General features: G+C 39.3%; 1 protein-coding gene across 10 annotated transcripts in view; it reads left to right on the top strand.

Moving 5' to 3' along the window:
- Positions 1-3,875: 3,875 nt before the first annotated feature.
- SYNRG (synergin gamma) overlaps positions 3,876-20,694 on the top strand; it is a 35,617-nt gene continuing 18,798 nt past the window's right edge. For 5 of the 10 annotated variants that reach the window (XM_035342773.1, XM_035342772.1, XM_035342774.1 and 2 more), the window contains exons 1-13: positions 3,876-4,019; positions 5,361-5,479; positions 7,391-7,521; positions 7,937-8,042; positions 8,668-8,779; positions 9,918-10,217; positions 10,932-11,156; positions 13,434-13,511; positions 14,221-14,417; positions 15,102-15,350; positions 16,187-16,323; positions 18,791-18,906; positions 19,132-19,194. In XM_035342773.1, the coding sequence (XP_035198664.1) occupies positions 3,983-4,019; positions 5,361-5,479; positions 7,391-7,521; positions 7,937-8,042; positions 8,668-8,779; positions 9,918-10,217; positions 10,932-11,156; positions 13,434-13,511; positions 14,221-14,417; positions 15,102-15,350; positions 16,187-16,323; positions 18,791-18,906; positions 19,132-19,194 (1,870 nt within the window). In that variant the 5' untranslated portion in view covers positions 3,876-3,982. Of the gene's footprint in view, positions 4,020-5,360; positions 5,480-7,390; positions 7,522-7,936; positions 8,043-8,667; positions 8,780-9,917; positions 10,218-10,931; positions 11,157-11,178; positions 11,961-13,433; positions 13,512-14,220; positions 14,418-15,101; positions 15,351-16,186; positions 16,324-18,790; positions 18,907-19,131; positions 19,195-20,694 lie in introns of those variants that run through there. The other 5 variants (XM_035342779.1, XM_035342778.1, XM_035342777.1 and 2 more) reach the window with 4 other exon arrangements.

Genomic DNA, 20,694 nt, shown 5'->3' with positions numbered 1-20,694 from the left:
AGGGGGGGGGGTGGCGGCGGCGAGGAGGGTGAGGATGAAGGTGAGGATGAGGAGGGCGGCCCCGAGCAGGGTGGGCGGTGAGGGGGGCTCGTCGGAGGCCGGGGGGGGGCTCGGGGGGCGATGGGGAAGGGCCTTCCAGCGAGGTGGGGGACCGGGGAATGGTGTCAGGAGGAAGGAACGGCAGTAAGGGAGAGGTTTTATTGTGTCGGTGTGGGTTTTGGAAGGAGAGGAAGCCTTGCGTTTTGTTGTCTTTGAAGACTTGGTAATATACGAATATACTTAATGTAGGCTCTTGCGTGCTGCTTATCCGTTGTCCTACTTTTAGGGCGGTTGGGTAAATTGGTCTTTTGACAAAGGCAATTTGGACGGGTTGAGTCACCCTGGCTACCTGAAGCCTGCGGCTCTGTCGGGGTCAGCAGGCGTGCGGGGGCTTCTCGGGGGGCTGCTCTGCTCCCCACAGGGGCTCTGGGGCCGCCGCTCCCAAAGCACCTGGAGGAGAGGAGCTGCTTTTGTGTGCTTTTTGGTATTTACATGCTTCGTATTTTGGAAGGGGCAGGTGGCTATCTTGCTATTTCCCCATACCTGTAACTCTGAAGCAGTTCTTGTGAGGTTACCCTGTAACCTCTTAGAGCAACACTTTAGCATGTAAGTAAGAAAGTAGCAAAAACGTCAACCAACTCTAGGCTTAGAAAATTAAAGCCATGTAGAGTCATTGTTTCTCCTTCTTAGTGTTCTGGTTTCTTGGAGGAAGAAGTCTGGAGGCAGAGATTCTTTGTGTGTTGGGGTTTCTTTGCTCGTTTCACTTTCATTCCTGTGGGTTTCTGGGTGGAAATACAGTGAAAAAAGCGCTTAGTCTGCAGTGTGTTGGTAGACTGAGGCTTCACTCGTTGGGAGCGAGAGGGTTTGAAAATCCACTTGTAGACAGAAAAATGTGGCTTGTAGTTTGGAGCTTTTAAAGTAAAGTACGAATATGGAAAGGGAGTCGCTTCTCCCTGCGCTCCTGCATTTTGACTGAACCTCGTTTTTGGTTTTGATATTTAGGACACTTACCCGATAAGAATTTATGGGTTTATATTACAGCTTTAAGAGTTCTGTTCTGGTGTAGTTGCTTCACTTTCCTCGTGCTTGTTCTGCTTTGTGCAGACTATACGACGTGTATTACACTTTCGTACTGCGTTACCCAAAGTATTGCAGCTAGTTGCATCAACCTAGCTGCCGGAGAGCTCCCGCTTCTGAGAACAACAGAGAAGTCTGCAGCTGCAATTAAATCCCCTTTGGAAATAACAAGGAATAAGAACTTACATTAAAACAGCACGCCTGATAGTAGTGAACTGGTTTATTTTAAACAACTGGGGTCATGAAGGTTTCCATCGGTCTAGAAAGTGCATTTGGTAATTCTGGAGCGTGCTGTCAACCAGCTGCGAGTGCTCTCTTGGGCCCTACGTGGTGTACGGCTCCTTACGGACCTATTTCAGCGTGCCCCCCCCCCTTTTTTTTTTTTTTTTATTTTTTAAAAGACTGCTCTGTTGTCGTGTCATCTGCTTATTCTTCATTCTTGTCAGTGTTGTTATTTTGAGATACCTGGAATTAAAATGCCTTCTTTAGAATAAAGCTGCTGCTGTTACTTTTATCAGTATGGTTTATCAAGTTCTGCGGCTTTCTGCAGTGCTTCAGTTTTATCTAAGAAATGACTGAGAGTTAGCTTTCTTTTTCAGCGATGCTAATCAGCTGCTTTAACAAGATGTGTGGATATACCTTTTATGTTGCGTCCCCCAAAATCAGCTTAGAAATAAAGCTCCTGCTTTTTGTGTTTAAAAGCTTGTAAAAACTTGAGATTGTGTGAATTTGCCTGTGGACGATCCCTAGGCAATTGCACAGCTAAATCGCGGAGCAGGGTCTGAGGTGAATCCTGGCTGCACACGGGGAGAACTGTGCTAAAGGAGCTTGCTTTGCCACTTCTGTTAACTACCTCTTCTTCCAGCACCCTCTAATTAGCTGCAGGGTTTTTTGTTTGATTGTTTTTTGTCTTTTTTTTTTTTTTTTTTTTTTTTTTTTTTTTAACTGAGACTTATAAATAAATCAGGAGCTCGGTAGAAAGGGATAAATATTTAATACTCTGTACCTTGTTTGCTTCCAACAAGCAGTGGTATCTTGCTATGCTTGTTCAGTTTGGATTATGTTTGTTAATTTGGAAGAACTCTTCTTTGACCAGGCCCTTCAACAAGAAGGGGCAACAAAAAGCGAAGAACGTTTTCTGATACTTGTGAGATTTTCAAAATGAACTTTAAATATTTTATAATTCAGAAGAGACAAAGAAAGGTATTTATTAAAGAAGCCTAAAATTGCTGTACTTGTCAGGTGTACATTACGTGGCCAAGACGGCTCTGTACGGACAGCCTCGCAGGGAAAACCATCTCCATGGGTGAAACCCAGTGCAGGCAAAATCCAGTTATTTCACTGGGCTTCAGCCCTTCGATGGAGAAAACTGTTTTCCTGAGCAATATAGGAGTTCGGTCACGGATCCCTCTGAGGGTTTTAGTAAGCTGTTTGTCTTCGTAATATTAGTGTTTGTACTCTGAGGAGTGGACCAAAATGAGCGACCTGAACACCAGTGAATTGAGTAGACCTTGGTCACGGTTTAAAGTGGATTGAATCCAATCCCAATAATCCCGGTGATTGTTTTGAGAGGAGGCAGTGTACGTCTGCCCGGTGTTTCAAACAGAAGAACCTAAAATTGTCGTGATTAAGGGCGGTAAGACCTAGACCGGCTCGAAGATGTAAGTGTATGTTAGCTGTGGAAGGAGAAATTAAAGAGTAGCGTGGTGATTAGGGTAAAAGAAAAGCCAAAGTATGACGAAGATTGCAAGTTAGAGGGTGAAATGAGGAGTAATAGGGGTTGTCGTGGTGACCACGTACCCCGCTGTCTGTGCAGCGAGTAGCTGCAATTAAATTACGCATTTAACCATGAGCTAAATTCCTTATTTTGTCTTTGCATTTATATTACACGGCTCTTCTATAAATATAAATCAGATCGGCTTTCTGATTTCCTGCAGGTTTTGCAAAACTGGCTGCAATCAATTATAGTGGCTTTTCTTCCTTTCTTTTAAATCCACCGTCGTGCTGAGGGATATCGAATATCTATAAATGTGTTTGTCTCTGCACGGTGTTTTGATGTGAAAGCTGGCTGGGACACTGGTTCCTCTTTGGTAAATCACTGCTGACGTACGCTTCTGAGTCGCTTGCAAGTGAGCCTTCGAAACCAGGTCCCTCCTTTTCCAGTCCAGCAGCACAGCACGTGCTTCCATGTCAAAGTGAGGACTTGTGTTTTCCATTATAAATTTGGCTGAATTTTTAACAGTTCTTCCTGCAGGTGTGCTTGGAGTTGATACTGGAATGAGTATTCTTTCCCTTATCACTGTTTTACTTGTAAATTAGAGGAAGTAGGAGCTACGTTACGTTGTGCCGCGCCTACTTCGGAGGCAGGAATGTGGTAGGGTCTCACGGGTGGTTTATTTCTCTGCAGAACATTGTTGCTGAGGAGCTGAGGACTGTTTCCTGGTGCAGTTTAGGGTCTTGCTGAATCAGATGCTTCCAGCAGGAGATGCTTATTCATTCTGCGGTGCTTGAAGGCCCAGCCCAAATTAACAAACTGACCTCTTCCCAACCTGCGTAGGTGCTGAAAGCTCTCCTGTGGGTGATGTGGATGAGTCAAAACCATTTTCGTGATGTTATGGAGGATAAAATCTTATCCTCCATCGCTCTGCAGCCTGGGTTGTTCTGGGGGATCTCTGGCAGGGGTGCTTTTCTGTAATTCAGCGGGCGTCTCATCTGAGAGACCTGCAACAGCAGATGGATGTGCTGACCAGGATGGGGGAACTGAGAGTGGCGGTGTTGGCTGGTCGAGGTAGCTTTTTCGTTCACTTATATTTGCGCTCAAATCACTGACTTTCATGTACTGTTTTTTTCCTCCTCTTCTAGCTTCATGTTTCCTGTGGCAGGTGGTTTGGGCCCCCCTCAAGGTACGTGTGAACTTAAAATTGTGAGCACTGAGTTTATTACGTTGTTTAGATACATTAACCAACTTCAAGGAACTTCTACAAAGTGACGTTGCTCGGAAGTGTGATTATTAGGTGAACTCCTTAGCTGTTTTTTCCCCTTCATTCAATACTGGCAAGCTGAATCTTGCAACTAAATTTTTTAAAACTTTCTGTGCAACGTCAAAGTAGGAGTGTTACCAGAGTGCAAGGTTAAAGATCCAAAAAAGCTACATCTCCTGGTTTGTTTGAACCCAAATTTGCCTTTCAGATTTCTTTTATTATTATTTTGAGTGTGGTATTTAACCTCTCTATGCTTCACCCACCAGCTGTGTATACCCGTACTGTGTGGGTGTTGCAAGACCTGGTAAATATTTACAAAGCTCAGCAAGACCCCGGGACAGGAGTCACAACCTGTGTGAAAGTATTAATACAATAGGAGAGCCACAACCTTGAATTGCCTTTGTGCTCATTCATGTTGCAGAGCTGTTTGTTTAATTAATGGAAAATACAGGGGGAACTTACAGGGGAAGTGACCATTGTCTTATTAAAACGGTCAGGAACTGATTTATGAGTTACTTCTGAGTTCATTGTGTCCCTCCTGGAGTGCTTTTGCATGGGATGCTCAGTTCTAATCGTCTCATGGGGTGCTGGTAGCAAGGGTGTGCTTCTTCTTAGTGTAGGACTCCCAGGATAGCAAAATGAGATACAAAGATCCCGAAACACAATCCGTTTGTCTATTCAGTGAATTAATAAATTCCATCTCGATTTGTCCAGTTTTGTTTAAATTTGTCTCTCACTGACAAATACTGTAACCATTCTGATGTATGTAGTGGGCTAATGAACGTGGGGACAGGTTGTCCAGCCAGCTCCGAATGCGAAGCTGCACTGTGAAAACGATGACTTTATTTCTCAAGGTTTATCTGCAAAAGCTACCAGTTTGTAAGTTTTCCTTTTCAAGAGAAATGGGCGTTTAATTATCAGCACAAGTAAACCTGGTTAATTAAATCCCATTAATTGGAGACAATCCTTTCAAGATCGTACGGAAGGAAACCCACGGAGAATCCTGAGGATGGTGGGAGGATTCATCAGCTCAGTTACAGGGAAGCCCCGTAACATTTCTTCCCTTAGACTGACCGGTATCTAGCTTAAGGAAATCCTCTGGCTGCCTGCACTGCAGCCTGTTTTTCATTTCTTTAACAGTCCAGCAAGACTGCTGGTTTTTTTTTCATTTGCTTCACTGTGGTGGTGGTGTAGTTTATATTAAACAAAATATAGAGCTTTAACACTAACTAGGTGCTCACTTTGTATCATGTTGCATTACAGGGATGATTCCCATGCAACAGCAAGGATTTCCGATGGTTCCTGTCATGCAGCCCAACATGCCAGGCATGATGGGAATGAATTACGGGTCTCAGATGCCTCCCGGACCTATGGCCATGCAGGTGCGTGGCAGTGAAACACGACTGAGATGAGCTGCTTTGCACGACTGGAAGGTGGCAGCTGACCCTGTCTCCATCTCACAACTGCAGTGAGATGAGAGGGAAGAACTTGGCTGGAAGCTGGAGCGTGGGTGTTAGTTCGTAGTGGGACGTCATGTTTGAAATTATTCTCTTTGAAGATATTTCTGATATTTAATGAGTTCTCCAGGTTTCATTGGGATCTGGGAAGGGAGAGTGGGGGAGTTTGGCAAACCTTACTCCCTGTTGTAGAGCGGAGAGAAATGCAAGGATGGTATCAGTTAAACTTGACTGTTGTAGTCCACTCAAAGTTGTCAGAATCTGAACTCTCATTTCATTATACGTGTTATGACATCAAAGTGTGATAAGAGAAGCATGGTTTCTAAACAGGAAAGGGAAAAAAAAATCAGCAAGATCTTGAAAAGCTATCAGATGCCACCTACTCCAAAGTGTGGTTAGCAGTACTACCGAGTTGTTAAATAACTATAATTCAAAACTCCCGCAGTATGTCCCTTCTGTCTTTTTAATTTTACTTTGTGCTTTTTCTTTTGCTTTGGTTTCACGTACTCACTGCGAAGGTGACATTTGTGCAGTACTTTAACTGAGACCCTTGCCAACAGTTACGAAGTGACTGTGTGTGCAGTCCAGTCATGACCAACTCGCTGAATTTTTTTATCCCTTTGTAATTCAAATGCTGTAGTTAATAGAAGCATATATTTTAAGTGTACGTGGCAATTCATAAAATTTCTTTTAAAATACCTTGATATAGGGAACAAAGGATCTCATAAACATGCTGTATTTTCTCACACCAGTTTTCCCATTTTCCTAGTTCCCATGTTACTTTTTTTTTTTCTTGCTTAAAGCAACATTTTCTTTATTGTTACTAATTGAGGAATAAGAACAAAGCATGAGTAGCTAGTACTATATTTTCTATTTTTTAATAATTTGTTTTCTGTTTAGTACCATCTGTTCTTATGTGCGAATTTGCACTTTGCTGAAATTTAATGTATTGGTGTGGCTTTGTAACCAAATTGCTGTGACAACCAGAATATATTGCATCTTGCCATCTCCTTATGCTCCCCTCCCTTCCCACCCCCACCTGGAGTTTATTACATTAATTTTGTAAAGTTTATAGTGGGAAGATGGTTTTATGAGAGCTGGTCTAAAAATAATAGCCTTTATTCTCTTCCTACATGTTCTGATACCAAACACAAAATGACTGGCAATAGAAATAACTTAATTTCTGGCTCCTTCTATACTAGGCAAGCCTTGTTGCTATAACTGTATCAGCACATATTTCTCATATGCATGCAGTTTATTCAGACAAGTTTCTTCTTGGCTATTGCTGCATACTTTCTCCCACCCTTGGTTCCCTGGATGAGCTTTGTTTGCAAAGTGACCAGACCAGATCTTGCCAGCATCCGTTATTGGTTAGGAGTGCGCACCTCCAGCATGGAATTCAAAAGTATTGTGCAATCGCTGAGAGCAGGAAACAAAACTTAAAAAATGAAGTAAACCCATAATTAAAAAAGCACATGCAAAAAAAAAAAAAAAAAAAAAAGGCACATGTATAGAATGCCTGTAATGCTCCTTCCTTTGAGGTAGATTGTGTGGATCTGAAGTCTTGCTTTTTGCCTGTGACCAGCAGACCATCGCACTGTCTAAACTCCTTTAAGTGTAATTCATTATTGAGAGGGAAGAGTGCCATCTACTGAGTGACCATCGCCTCGTTCGGGGACAGTTTGTGCTCAGCGGCTGCTCCTCCAGCACTCCTAATCCTCTTGATTTCAGGAGACCTAGCTAGTTCATAATTTGGCACGGTGCTGTTGTCACTGGTTTGGCTTTATTTGTGAGCGAGAAAAAGATCTCGGAGCTGTATTATTTCTTTTTTTCTAGGGGGGCATGCCCTTAGGTCCGATGCCGGCAGCTGGAATGCCTTACATGGGCCAGGCTTCTTTCCTGGGAATGCGCCCAGCAGCCCCGCAGTACACCCCGGACATGCAGAAGCAGTTTGCAGAAGAACAGCAGTAAGCGACGCTTTATTTACTCTTGGGAAATACTTCTTTTTTTTTTTTTTTAAAGAGGGAGATGTAGTCTGGGAGTATAGTCCACACAGCAAAAATATTAATATAAAATATAAATATAAATTAAAATATAAATTTAATATTAATATTAATTAATATTAAATATTAAATTTTCTAGCTTCTCTAGAAAAGAAGTCCATTTAGGGCTGTAGAATATTTTTGAGAAAATATTGAGAATATTTTTTGAGAAAACTTCTATGAAGTTACTAGTGGGTGTCATACAATTCAGAGGATAAGTGGAAATGTGTGCACCAAGCCATCTGAATTTGAGACAAGTAGAAAATTTGAGCAGAAGCTTGACGTGGAAATTGCAATGAATTTTTATTATTATTATTTTTTTCTTATTATTTTGCTTCAGAAAGAGGTTTGAGCATCAGCAGAAGTTCTTAGAAGAAGAACGAAAACGGCGACAGTTTGAAGAGCAGAAGCAAAAGTTGAGGCTCCTAAGCAGCGTGAAACCTAAGGTATGGCCTGAATAATAACTGCAGTGTTCATTTCTGCAGTTTTATTTTTTTAATGGCTTTTATGGGGTGCTCTTTTTTGGCTGGCAAGCAAGCAAGCGGGGAACTTGCATGAGACGTCAGATTAGATCTTTGAAAGCATCTGGAATATTCGATCCTTTATGCTCTTTGTATAATGTAAACAAAAGCTGGTGTTGAAAATAAAATCAACGTCTGAAAAAATAAATTTAAACCAACCTTGCATGTAACGTTTGGGAACAGCTTGAGGTTTCAAAAACAGAGTGTTTGGTGGTTTGGTTGTTAACTTTGTCCAAAGTTTTGAACACTTCCAGTGAGCTCAAGAGCTCATATCTGCAAGACTCCAAATAGTCGAGTGAGGTTTATGTATTGTTCCTGTACATAAAGCACATGTCTAAAACTGAGCTAAGCTGTTATTGTGTAGTCTGCAAAATACATGCTTTCTAAATATGGGAGTTGATGTTAATATGCTTCAAGTAGGTGTTGCGGGAGGAAGGGAAGTTTAATCTAACAGCAGGCATAGCTCAATTTTGTACTTAACAAGTATGGACATTGAAAGAAAACTGAGTTATGCTCTGAATTTTTCAAAACGTGTTCTGTCGTGTTTCAGGCGGGTGAAAAAAGCAGGGATGATGCACTGGAAGCCATTAAAGGAAATTTAGATGGTTTTTCTAGAGATGCTAAGATGCACCCAACACCAGCATCACACCCAAAAAAGCCAGGTTTGTCATTTTTCTTATCTTCCAGCTGAAAATAAAACTCATGAAATCCTCAGCAGGAGGAACTAATTGAAAGAAGTACTTATCTGGTGGTATAAAGTGAATGTATTAATGTTTTGTAAAATAACGTGTCATCCTAGCAACTGTTTACTCTCTTAGGTTATCAGGGTAAAATATTAGATTTCAGCTTTTATTAGAAGACTTGATAATCTTCAAAAGAGAGTGTAATATGAAATGATTAATGTGAAATGTCATGGGAATTGGTAATGGATGTTCAGACCAGTGATAGTGACTTTCTTTATTTTTCCATTATAACTGATATAATTGAGTTCTTTTCTATTCAAAGCATTAATTAATGTTTTGCAGAGTGCTTTTGAAGCTGAGAAATGCCATATAAGTGTTAAGAATGATCAAAACATTGTATAAAAACTTCAAAGTACTGCAATAATACTTGTGTACCATTGCCTTGGCATGGTCAAACTGAAGCCTTTGGTATTCTCTCTTCTCAGTAACTAGTACTGCTTAATAATTATTACTGAAGATTTCCTGAGGGTTATAATATAGCTTGCTCTGTGTCTGAAATGAAGCTCATCTAGACAAGTTTTCTCCCATATAAAATCTTTCTCTGCTGTGGATTTACTCTCTGATAATTTTGATGTTACAAGTGTTTTCTGATGTTTTCCCATTGTTTGTTGATTTGCCCACCCTATATCAGTTCTGTTAAAATGGGTAAATACTGAAGGGATTGAGCAGGAAACTGTCTAAATGAATATATATTTCTTTTGTATATCACGATACATTTTGAGTTTGAGGGTGTCCGATTTGAAATATTACCTCCTGATTTACTCTGACCCAGTCTGTTTAAAACAAATATAATCTTTTCATAGCCAGTGTAGAGAAACAAGCTTCAGTCTAAGTGCTGACATTGTAAAAATCTGGGAGAGAAGATGCATGGTTGGAAGTGGCTGCTCAGTTTTACCTTGTGTGTTATGCTGACAATAATCGCTGTTCTCATCTCTGTCAAGTTGCTGTTTCTTCTCACCCATTTGCTGTGAATAGTTAGTATTTGCCATTTTTCCTACTTTTCCACTTAAAAACCTTCTTCCTCATCACTCTGCGTTGTGTTCATTGCATTTTACAGATCATCCCACATCATCCCATTCTGCTGTATCTGTTTCCCACTCTGCTTTTTTCGATGATGAAGAATTTAGTGACTTTATACAAGGGCCTGTTGAAATGCCCAAACTGGTGCCTCAGCCTGCCTCTCAGCCTTTTCAGCCTTTCCATTCTGGTACTGAGGCTGGGCAACTGCTTTCAGAAAAGGCTGTGGGTCAGCCTCTCCCTCCAGCCCAGACTCCAGTGTTATCCATCCTGCATGGTACAATTGGGCAGGTTCCTTATTTTCCTACCTCTGCATCTTCACCCAATATCCATAAAACAGGTAACTCTGAAGTATTTTGTTTTAATATCACCTTCTGTCATAGAGCTACAGAGTCTTTACCTATTTTTTTTGTCTGTCTGAAGGATATATATATAGGCAATTAAGTAGAAATCTGCTGATCCATGGGGAAAGATTATTTGAGTCCCCTTCCTGCTTCCCTTAGAACTGCACTGTAAAGTCATGTGTGGATCCGAAGATAGCTAAATATGCATCAGGCTGATCTTAAGTGAATTAAGTCTTGTGTACTAGCGTCATCTTAAGTACATGTAGTAGAAGAGTTGAAATGGTGGTATAAAAAATAACTTATGCTGATGTGGAACACTTACGTGCTTCCTCTCCTGGAGGCTAAGTGGATGTTGGTAAGAATAATGTGAAGAATTTTGCTTATGTAAATATTGGACCTGAGCCTTAAATCGTGCTTTTGCTTCCAATGCACAGATGATTATGCAACGGTATTCCTAAGACAGAAAATAGTTTAATCTATTCCCAACTTGTTGCTTTTTGTTAGTTGAATTTGTTGTGTATGCATGGTAAGTGAAAAGCAGAATCAGATCATAAAAGTGTTTGAACAGGGTGGTGATACTGTTCGGAGATGGGGCAGGTATTCTTCATCATCTGTCAGCGGTACCAATAATACTTCTGTCTGAAGGTGTGGAATTACAGTCTGGGTGGTTAATAACAAAATATAAGTAATTCCTCCTGCTGTTTATTCAGGCTCTTCCTTGGAGGAGAAAGTCTTAGATAATGGCTCAAATGAATCTGAACAAGAGCAAACCAAACTTAAAACGTCTGAAGTTGGGCACAAAGCCTCAGCTGCGAGACAAGTTCGCCCCAGTCTAGGCATCAGTGACTGGGATGTTGTAGGTGGACACGAAAGTGGTACCACTGCTGCAGAGGCGCGCAAGGCTTCAGAACAAAACATAGCAGTGGAAGAGTGTGGTGAGCAAATGAAACATTTGACAGAACTTAATAAGACGCTGCTTGAACGCTAACACTCTGTACGCTAATTCTAAGACCAATCCTGCATAATTTTGCTCTGAACGCCTGCTTGAATAATGTCAGGGCCTCCTGCTCTATGCTAAAAGTAACAACTGTGATTTTGCTTTGAACTTTTCCACGTGAGTTTACTGCTGTGATCACTTTTAACACGTTTGTTTAATCAGGTCCTCTGTTTTACAAAGTTCTGTCCTCTTTCTTGGAGAATTAGAAATGTTATCTGTCTTTATTTAAAGATGGTCAGTGTCATGGTTATTTTCCATCTTTTAAATTTGAAAGGATAAAATCTTGTTAGCTTAAAGCTCTTAGCTCACTTATTTGCCAAACAATTTGCCATTCATATGTATTATGTTTAAAACTATCTGTGTTCTAGAGATCAACATTTCAACAGGTGGACCAGCTTTAGTTCCAGTTTTGATTTTATTCAAGCTGACTATTAGATGTTTGGTTGTGTTTTATTTCAGTCAAAATAAATGCAAGGTATCTGGTACACCTTGGTAAGTGCTCTGACGTTGTATTCAAGGGTTACATGAAATCTGAGCTCAAGTGTAGTCAAGTATGATAAAAATAAATGTAGCCCTTTTTGTCATCTCACTTTACTGGAGGGTGAGAGGAGACAGAGAAGGGAGAGAAAGCTTCTGGTGTGTAGATAATTGAATTAGGCACTTTCTCGAGCAATTATTTTTTGCCTAAAGGTACCATGACTTTTTATTAATAATCTTGTATGTTCCTCTTCTCAGTCACTGGGTATGTTGATTTCAAGTATTTTCTTATCCACTGGGCTTGTTTGTTTTAATACTGGATGAAATTAAATGGTTTGACTAGACATTTTTAATAATGGAGGGGCTTTTAAATGCACAGTAAATTGCTAAAGGTGACATTGAAGAGTATACAGAATGAAATAGGAGCTGTTCATTTATTCATAGTTCAGTCAATTGCATTGTTTTTGCACCAATTCAATACAATCAGAGAGCAACAATAGTTAAGAATATGTCTAAAGGTTGTTAAGGGTGTTTTGAAAGATGAGCTGAAGTACTTTGTGAGGAACAGAAGTTCAGTAGTTAAGTGATAATGCTGGAAAATGGCAGACCTTTTGCCATCTGGGTATTATCAGTGTTTTGAGTAAGACTTGCTTATCTGTCAACCAAATATGACAGAATTCCTTTTCATTTATCATTATTTGATTTTTAGGGGATGCATTTTATCAGAGATTCAAGGGTGAGAAGCAAGATTTGGATAAATGTCCATGCATAAATGTCTATGGAAGAGTGGTTACAGCTGAATAATAATAATGAGATTGGAGAAAATAGCAAATTTATTTTCCTTGAGTGGAGAAATGGAAGCAATTGATAGTTAAAATGTACTTGGAGTTACAGGATGATTAGATACTAGAGTGCAGTCAGGAGACAATCCATGTGGAAGACGAGGAGGTGCACTGGGAAAGAGTGAGTAGAAAGGATCATGAAATCCCAAATGATTCTGAGTTTCTTGTGTTCCATACACAAAGAGCACACAATCTGCTCAAGCGGAGCTAGGTGCGAAGTAAATGTGAGACCAAGGGAAAGAGTTAATGTAGTGGAGAAGGAAGCAATCAGTTCACAGGGACGGAGTTGTGGCAGGTCACACAGAAGCTCGTAGCAGTGAAGGCAGCTGTGATGCCTTCTGGTTCTGAAGTGTAGCAGCAATGAGGATATGTTTGTGGGAACATGGGAAAAGATCTTGCTGAGATTCAGTATAATAGGCTGTTTGTGGGTTTCTCCACTAAGGATTTTCTGGAGGAACGTTGTGAATGGTTCTTATGGGTCTGGAAGGTATTAATTTATTTTATTTTATTTTTTTTTCCACAAGTAGCCCTAATAGCATGCAGCTGATGGGAAGATTAGTTTGATACTGCACTGCTGCTGCTAAGCAATTGTAAGAGACAGTGAGATTTTAGCTTCTGTACAACTGGAAATTTGGCAAATTTGGAGCTCCTTATTTCATTGTGTATATAGCTGTATTCCTGCTGTTACCCCCAAATCATTCTAGTTATGTTAAAATATGTATCTCTGCAGTAGCTGTTTTTCCTCTGAGCACAGTGATTCCTATCTGAAGTCTTTGCCTGAAAAGCTAAATGATGCTGCCAAACTATGATCTAGTCTCAAAGACCTTTATACTCTGAATCTGTGCATCTTAATACAACTGTGTCTTTCTTTTTCTTACTAAATGGAACGCGTTTAGGAGTTGGAGTATTCCCTTCACAGGACCCAATTCAGCAAATGTTGCCTCCTTGGATTTACAACGATAGTTTGGTCCCAGGTAAACATGAAAGTGGGCATTTAACAAAGTGGGCAATGTAAGGTGTGAATGTTTTGGTGAGCTTACGTTGCCATTTATTGGTTTGAAGCATTTTTCTTCAGTTATCAAATTGAATCCTATGTTTCTGATATGTTGCATTTATGGTGGCTTTATCTGCATTTGAAGAAAGGATTTTCTTCAAGCACGCTAAATGCTTAACCTAAAATTTCTAATGAAAGCAGATTATGTTCAAGGTTGCTGTTGATAATAAGACTGCTTTCATGGGCAGTCTGTTTTTGGCATCTCTTTTAACTGAGGAGGCCCATTTCTTAAGGCTGTTTATCTTATATATGCAAATTACTGTAGCATTTCATTTTCTGTTTACCATGCTAATATTGATCACACTGAGATTAAAATACATAAAACTGTTATAAATAGCTTTTTACGTGGATTATCCTGCAATTTTATTAAAGAAACATGTTTTGTAATAAAGCGCTAAATGTATTTTGTAGAAAGTATTTCTTCTTTGCTTGTTTTAAAGGTCTTCCAATAACATATTTAGATGAAAGGTGATGATGGCATACGACATCAAAACGTTGTTGCCTTACCTTACACTTTTGAGTGTTGTTAATTTGATATAATGTTGAGTTTAAGATAAAGTAGTAACGCAATCTTGAATTTGCTTGAAAACAGCAGTTGTCACTGCCTAATGCTGACTCCCTCTTAACAGAGTTGTATAAGAAAATTTTAGAAACCACTTTGACTCCTGCTGGAATAGATACAGCTAAGCTGTATCCCATCCTGATGTCATCTGGATTGCCCAGAGAGACTCTTGGACAAATATGGGCTTTAGCCAACCGCACCACCCCTGGGAAGCTCACGAAAGAAGAGCTGTACTCTGTCCTGGCTATGATAGCAGTAACACAGGTACGTCTAAGGCTTTGGGGATTGGTGCAAAAAGGTAATTCACTTAACTAACCTGCCACAGACTGATTGCATGTTAGCACAAATGGATGGTGTGCCACAGCTGTAAAAAATAAAACACTACTTTCCAGAGGAAAGTCCAGAGGAGAAGCTCCCCTTGTAAGTTCAGTAGGACTGTAATTTTAGCCCTTGCTCGCCCTTCCTTGTTACCTCTCTCCTGAACCAACGGAGTGTGAATTTTAGTCTTCCATTCTTTGTCAGCATCTCTTACCATTTGTTTCTAAATACCGGCCTTGCATGAAAACTAAGAGAAAAGTAACTTGAGCAATTAAGATCTCGTGGGAGTGGACTGTATAGCACATGCCAAGTTTAGCATAGCTTTGCTTGCCTGTGCATGCTAGATTGATTTACTAAAAGCTGAGCAAGAATGCTGTCAAATGTCTCTGCTCACCCAGGTGGGTATCATTGACCGTGGTGTAACTCCAGCAGTCAGGGTGTTGAATAGGGTTCATTTTGTTTATATAGGCTCTTGATCACATTTTCTGTTTCAGAAGATTTAACTGAAGCTGGAACAGAACCCTGCTCTTTCTTGGTTTCAATAGTACAGCTGGAAATGGGAGTGAGAACGCAATATGCCTTTTTGCTGATGTGTACTGCACAGTTGTCTTTGCTTTTCTGCCTTTGCAGAGAGGAATACCTGCAGTGAGTCCTGATGTGTTAAACCAGTTTCCAGCTGCCCCTGTCCCCACTTTAACTGGATTTCCGATGTCGCTGCCTGCCACAGTAAGCCAGCAGCCTCTGATGCCCTCTGGACCACCTGTCTCCATGCCTCTTAGCATGGGACCAGCTGTGATAGGAATGAACATCACGGCACCAGCGGGTGGAGCTGCAGCACAGCCTTCGGGAGCTTTCATGCCATCCTACCCGCCAAGTCAGGTTAGAGCTCTGTTGTGTGGCAAATCCTGTCCTGGAAAGAGAATTAGGTTGAATGTTTCAAAGCTGCGTAATGACAACAGGCTTTAAGTAAGCAGGAAACAAACAAACAAACAGCTGGAATCTAGAATGTGGCATCTAAAAATGTGAAGTCATGCCACTGTGAATGTCCTTCTGTTCTTTCCATTTCTTTCTGGTGGCATTACAAGAGGTACAACTTTCTCCATTATAAACTAATTGAATTGAAAGAGTATTTCAGTTGTAGCTAAGACTTCGTAATGCACAAAAAATGGAATTTTAGGTTAAACTGCACAACAGAACCTGTTAGATTACAGAATAGTTAGAAATAAGAGGTTTTGGGAGAAGCTGAAAACTATAAAAACTAAACCTCTTTTTTTAAAAAATGATATTGTTAATCATGCTGACATCAATTTTGCTGTTTTGCAAATATGGTTCATCTTTTTGGTGGTTTTGCTCTATGTATCTATTGATTTAAGTTATTGACCAATTTAAATTATTAATAGTTATCCTATATTAAAAGATTACGTGGCTACGATCAATAATACATTTAATGTGAAGGGAAGAGAGTTCCTTACTCAGCTGTTCTTCATGCATACTATCTGTAATCCTATACACCTTGTATGTGTTGAGTGGGTGAGGTGCAGGTGAAGCAGAAACACTGACCATACTAATTTTGCTTACTGATATTGAAAGGGTTGTGGTTTTGTTGTTTTTTTTTTTTTTTTTTTTAAGTGTACCACATTACTGACCTGCTTTCATGTTATATGACAATTTGGAGCGACAACAGTATATGAATTTACATGTTATTTGTAATGCAGGTAGTAAAACCAGAAGATGATGACTTCCAAGAGTTTCAAGATGCTTCAAAGTCTGGCTCACTAGATGAATCTTTCACTGATTTCCAAGGGGATGGAGCTGGCTCATCCAAAGCAACCAGTTCACAGCATCGGAGCAGGTAGCAGATCTTTTGATTTCCACCCCTTCAGTATTTTAGAATTCTTTTAAGAGATGAAGTGCTTTCCTCTTTTGTGAGTAGCTTTCTAGCCTGTAATTTTCTTCTGTCACGTGACTTCTACTCTGACAATTTCTTCTGAAGGTTGTTACAACTACAATTAGGCTTTCTGAATCAAAAATGACATTTGATGTGCCATAGGTGGTTGGCCATTCTTTACCATTCCAGCCACCATGCTGAGGTAAATTGCATATACAAGGTGTGGGGTTAGGTTTTCAAGTGTTTACACTATTGCACAGGCAATTGAAAGTTACTTCATACTGTGCATTCAGGCAAAAATTTTACATAAAGCTATTCAGAAAAAAATACACAAGGACAGGGGGGTTCTGCATTTAGTGCTGTGTGCTTCCATTAATAGCTTGACCCAATGTTCGTTGGAGTTAACAGAAACCATTTGCTGACATTAAGGTCTTTCTTCAGGCCCTGAATATGGACCCCGGAATTCACGCAAAAAGCATGACATTGTACTCTTAAATGCCTGAGAACTTCAGTGGACAGGGTTTTTGTTATTTCTATAATTTCTCTGGCTAGCATGTAAATTGCTGATAGCTGAATATAAATCTCAATTGAAATCTTATATAGACTTAAGCAATCTTGGCTCTTCATCTGGGAGACAGCCAAAATGTAATTCTGGCTCAGGCAGATTTTGTACAATAAAATATGCATGCTTGCCTCCTTGGGGAGTTTAAAATTAATCTTCCAAAGTTCTGTGATCACAAAATTACCAAGTGTTTACTTCTGCTGCATGTGGCAAAGTTTTGTGTAGCTCCCACGTGTCTAATTGTAGACATACAAATTTTCTACATACTGAACTGTCTCTTCTTAGTTGCAAATAGAACTAGTGCTTTCCAGGTAAGTAGTGATTATTGGTTGCTTCCTCAACAGTGACATCAGCTGGGGATACTAAAACAGATCGTTCAGTTACACTGTGCCTAATAACATTCCATGTAAGGAATTTAATTTTGCTGATGTCAATCACTAATACCACGTGTAGTTGAAGGTGCTCTATTTTAAGTATATCTTAATTTGTGTTAGACGTCATTTTGCAATTAAAGCCGTTCTGTTAGTGAAAGTTTTAGCAGAAACACTGTTTTTAAATTCCACAGTGGGAAGTAGGGAATCATAAGGGGGAAAAAAAGGTGTTTCATTGCAGCAGTTCTCTTTATTCTGTTGTAAAAGCATTCGTTTTTGAACAAAATGTTACAATGAGCTATAATCGAATTGCTTATGGAGCTTTATTTTAAAAAAAAGCCATCTGTAGAGTACAGATGATTAACTATTACATTTGCCAAGACTGCATATGTAATAGCCTGTTTTGCAGTGATGTGAAATTTAATTAAATTACCATAAGCTATATTTTTTGACGCTGCTCTGTCTGCAAGCATCACAGATCATCATTAGCACGTGTGTGCAAGTGGTAGGTCTGTATGTTGCTTGTAGGCTGCTGATAAGGAGATTTAAATGGCTGTGGAAAGATTCTTGCTTCAGGCCAAAGAATGCCATAGAAATTCATTCACATTTTCAATGTGCATAGGATTGAATGACACAAACTAGAGGTAAAATGCATCATTCATACGTAAAGGATGTTGTTCTGTAGAGCTGCCAAGGTCTGATAAGAAGGCTTGTGCGGAGGGCAAGCAAAGCTCTCACAGAGCATCTTCTAAATCTTTCAGCAATGGCTAACATGGCGTTAGGTTATTATGACGGTTTTACTATATAAAGTGTGTTTATGTGCAAAAAGATTTGCTTATGTAACTATGGAATAATCCTGATGTTGCTGAATAGGTGGTTACCTAAACGTGCTGATTTGCACTGACAGAAATTCAAAGTTCTCTTTTACTTCCCTTTGAAAAGTGGTTCTGCTTTTTTCCCTTAATTTTGCGATATGTAATAAAATAAATCAAAACTTGATAAGCTGAAAGCAAGGAGCTGGAAAAACTTCATGCAGTTTTGGCTCTACTACAGCTAGTTCTATCAGAGAGAACAGTCCTTACACTGCCTTGGACGTAGTGATAAATGAAACATCAGTGATTCTTGGGGTATGTCTATCCTCTCCTAGGCTAAGAGTTCCTGTGGTGGAAAGTTTTGGAGTTTTTTGCTCATGCTTTGTTACAAATGAGAATCGATAAAGGTGAGAATTTATCTTCTGGCCTACAGACATACAGTTAGGTGAGATAAAGTGCAAATTCTTCCATCAGTTACCCAACAGAAACTACCTGCTTACATGCTCTTACTCTCAATAGATATGAGGTAGTTTCCATAACGTTCTTGATTAAGAACTTTGTAGGGTACAGGCTTAAGTTCAGTGATCCAAACTGTAGTCATAAGAGGCTCCTTTAAATAAAACCTGGAACCATATATTTTTTATGGATAAATTAAGGAACTTTGCTTTTATCTCTTTTGTTTTTAGTGCTCCTTCTTTACTAATGCCACTCCCAGGTAATAAGACACTCTCATCAACTGATAAGTATGCTGTGTTTAAAGGAATTGCAGCTGAGAAGCCGGAAAGTACAGCTACTTTTGGAGGTAAAAGGAAAAATATGCAACTACTCTGAACAACATATTGCAATGTTTCAAATATCTAGTTTCTGCATTTACTGAGGTTCTGATCACTGTCAGAAGGAAAAAATGAGGGCTTAAAAATGTTCTAAACCTATTAAGATGACAGCCTTGCATTCATTATGCCAATGTAAAATTTATGATACAAGTTCATAATAACTTTACGCAAATTTCTTTTCTCACATTCACTAGATTGTGGGGACAAGTACAGTGCTTTCCGTGAATTAGAACAACCATCAGAGACCAAATACGTAGGTAAGCAGTATGTATTTTTGGAGATGCTTTAACATATTTTCATGATTTTTTTTTTTTTGGTTCTCTATGAACTGTACAATTTTGAAACTCTTATGTTTTGTGAGGTTCTCGTATTCAATACTTTTCCAGAATTAAATGTATGCAATTAAATAATATTTTATCTCTTTTTGTATGTCCTAAAATATATATAAAAAAAAGTTACTCTATTTGCCTGCTATCCAGGTCTGACCATTCTTAACCCTTTCACCAGCTTACATTTCTAATGGAAAAGTTTGCAATCTATCAGTAAGTGTAGTTTGCTGTGATGTTTCATTTTTTTGATGAATGGATAGCAATCTCACAAATATTTGTACTGTTGTTGGGCCAAGTGAATTGGTTTGGAGGGAAGGGAGAATGAAATAATGTCAGGTATAGTCACGGTCATCTATTACCCTTGTAAGGAGCAGTCTTTTAAATCTTGGTTAAACTAATTTAAGGTATGACACTGGGGTAGCTTGAGAATTAAAGGCTAATGGTGTATTTCTAAACTTGAACAAAATCTGTTTGTTGGATGCTTGTCATAAAAAATGCATAAATACTTACTGTGTAAATATATGCTGGTGAATGGGTTAAACAACTCAACATTTGTCATGTTATTTTTCATGTGCAAAAGAAACTAAAAAAAAAAAAAAAAGTGAATAGGAAGAAAGTTATAAAGTTATGATACCAAAATATTTAATGTAAATTCAATGAAGACATTGTTACCTAATATTTAAATAGGTTTAAATTACTGCAGCACAACCTTACATTCAGTATATAGTTTCTGAGTATTTCCACATTTTATGATTAATTATGCTCATTTTCATGTGAAAGTCCATTTCCAAGCTTCCTACTAAAACTATAAGCACTCACAGCAGAAGCTAGAAGATGCTTGAGTTATTGCATTTACTGAGGTTCTGATCACTGTCAGAAGGAAAAAATGAGGGCTTAAAAATGTTCTAAACCTATTAGGATGACAGCCTTGCATTCTGTTTTGCTTGTGGCTTGTCTCTTCCATCCTTAGGGTTCCCCCTTATGCACAATTGGATAGGTTTGTTTGGCTGGCTGTCTTCTTTTAAGTGAGGTCATACTTTCAGACGTTGAGTTGGTCCCTCCTGGGTTCCCCTTCCAGTTTATAAGCCAGGCGGCTTTTGTCTCAACATTCTGCTGACATCCCATGAAGACACTGCATTTGTGCAGCATGTCAAAGGGAGAGAGAGAGAGTTGCTTCTGTAAGAAAGCAAATGCTATATTGGTATAAGTCAAATTCAGGGTTATGTTTGTTGCTTGGCAAATGTGAGAAGGATGAAGTGGGGAAAAAGCCTTATGCAGGAGCTGAATGAGGCAGTCCTGATCACCTTTTGAATCTATTGGTCATGGTGTGTTTTTATATTAACTCATTGTAAAGGGAATTTAATATAACTTTGAGGCTATTTGAAAGACTTTTTTTTTTTTTTTTTTTTTTTTTTTTTTTTTTTTTTT

This window comes from Oxyura jamaicensis, chromosome 19, assembly GCF_011077185.1.
Source record: "Oxyura jamaicensis isolate SHBP4307 breed ruddy duck chromosome 19, BPBGC_Ojam_1.0, whole genome shotgun sequence".
Classification (NCBI taxonomy): Eukaryota; Metazoa; Chordata; class Aves; order Anseriformes; family Anatidae; genus Oxyura; species Oxyura jamaicensis.
This window is presented reverse-complemented; position numbering and strand designations above follow the sequence as displayed.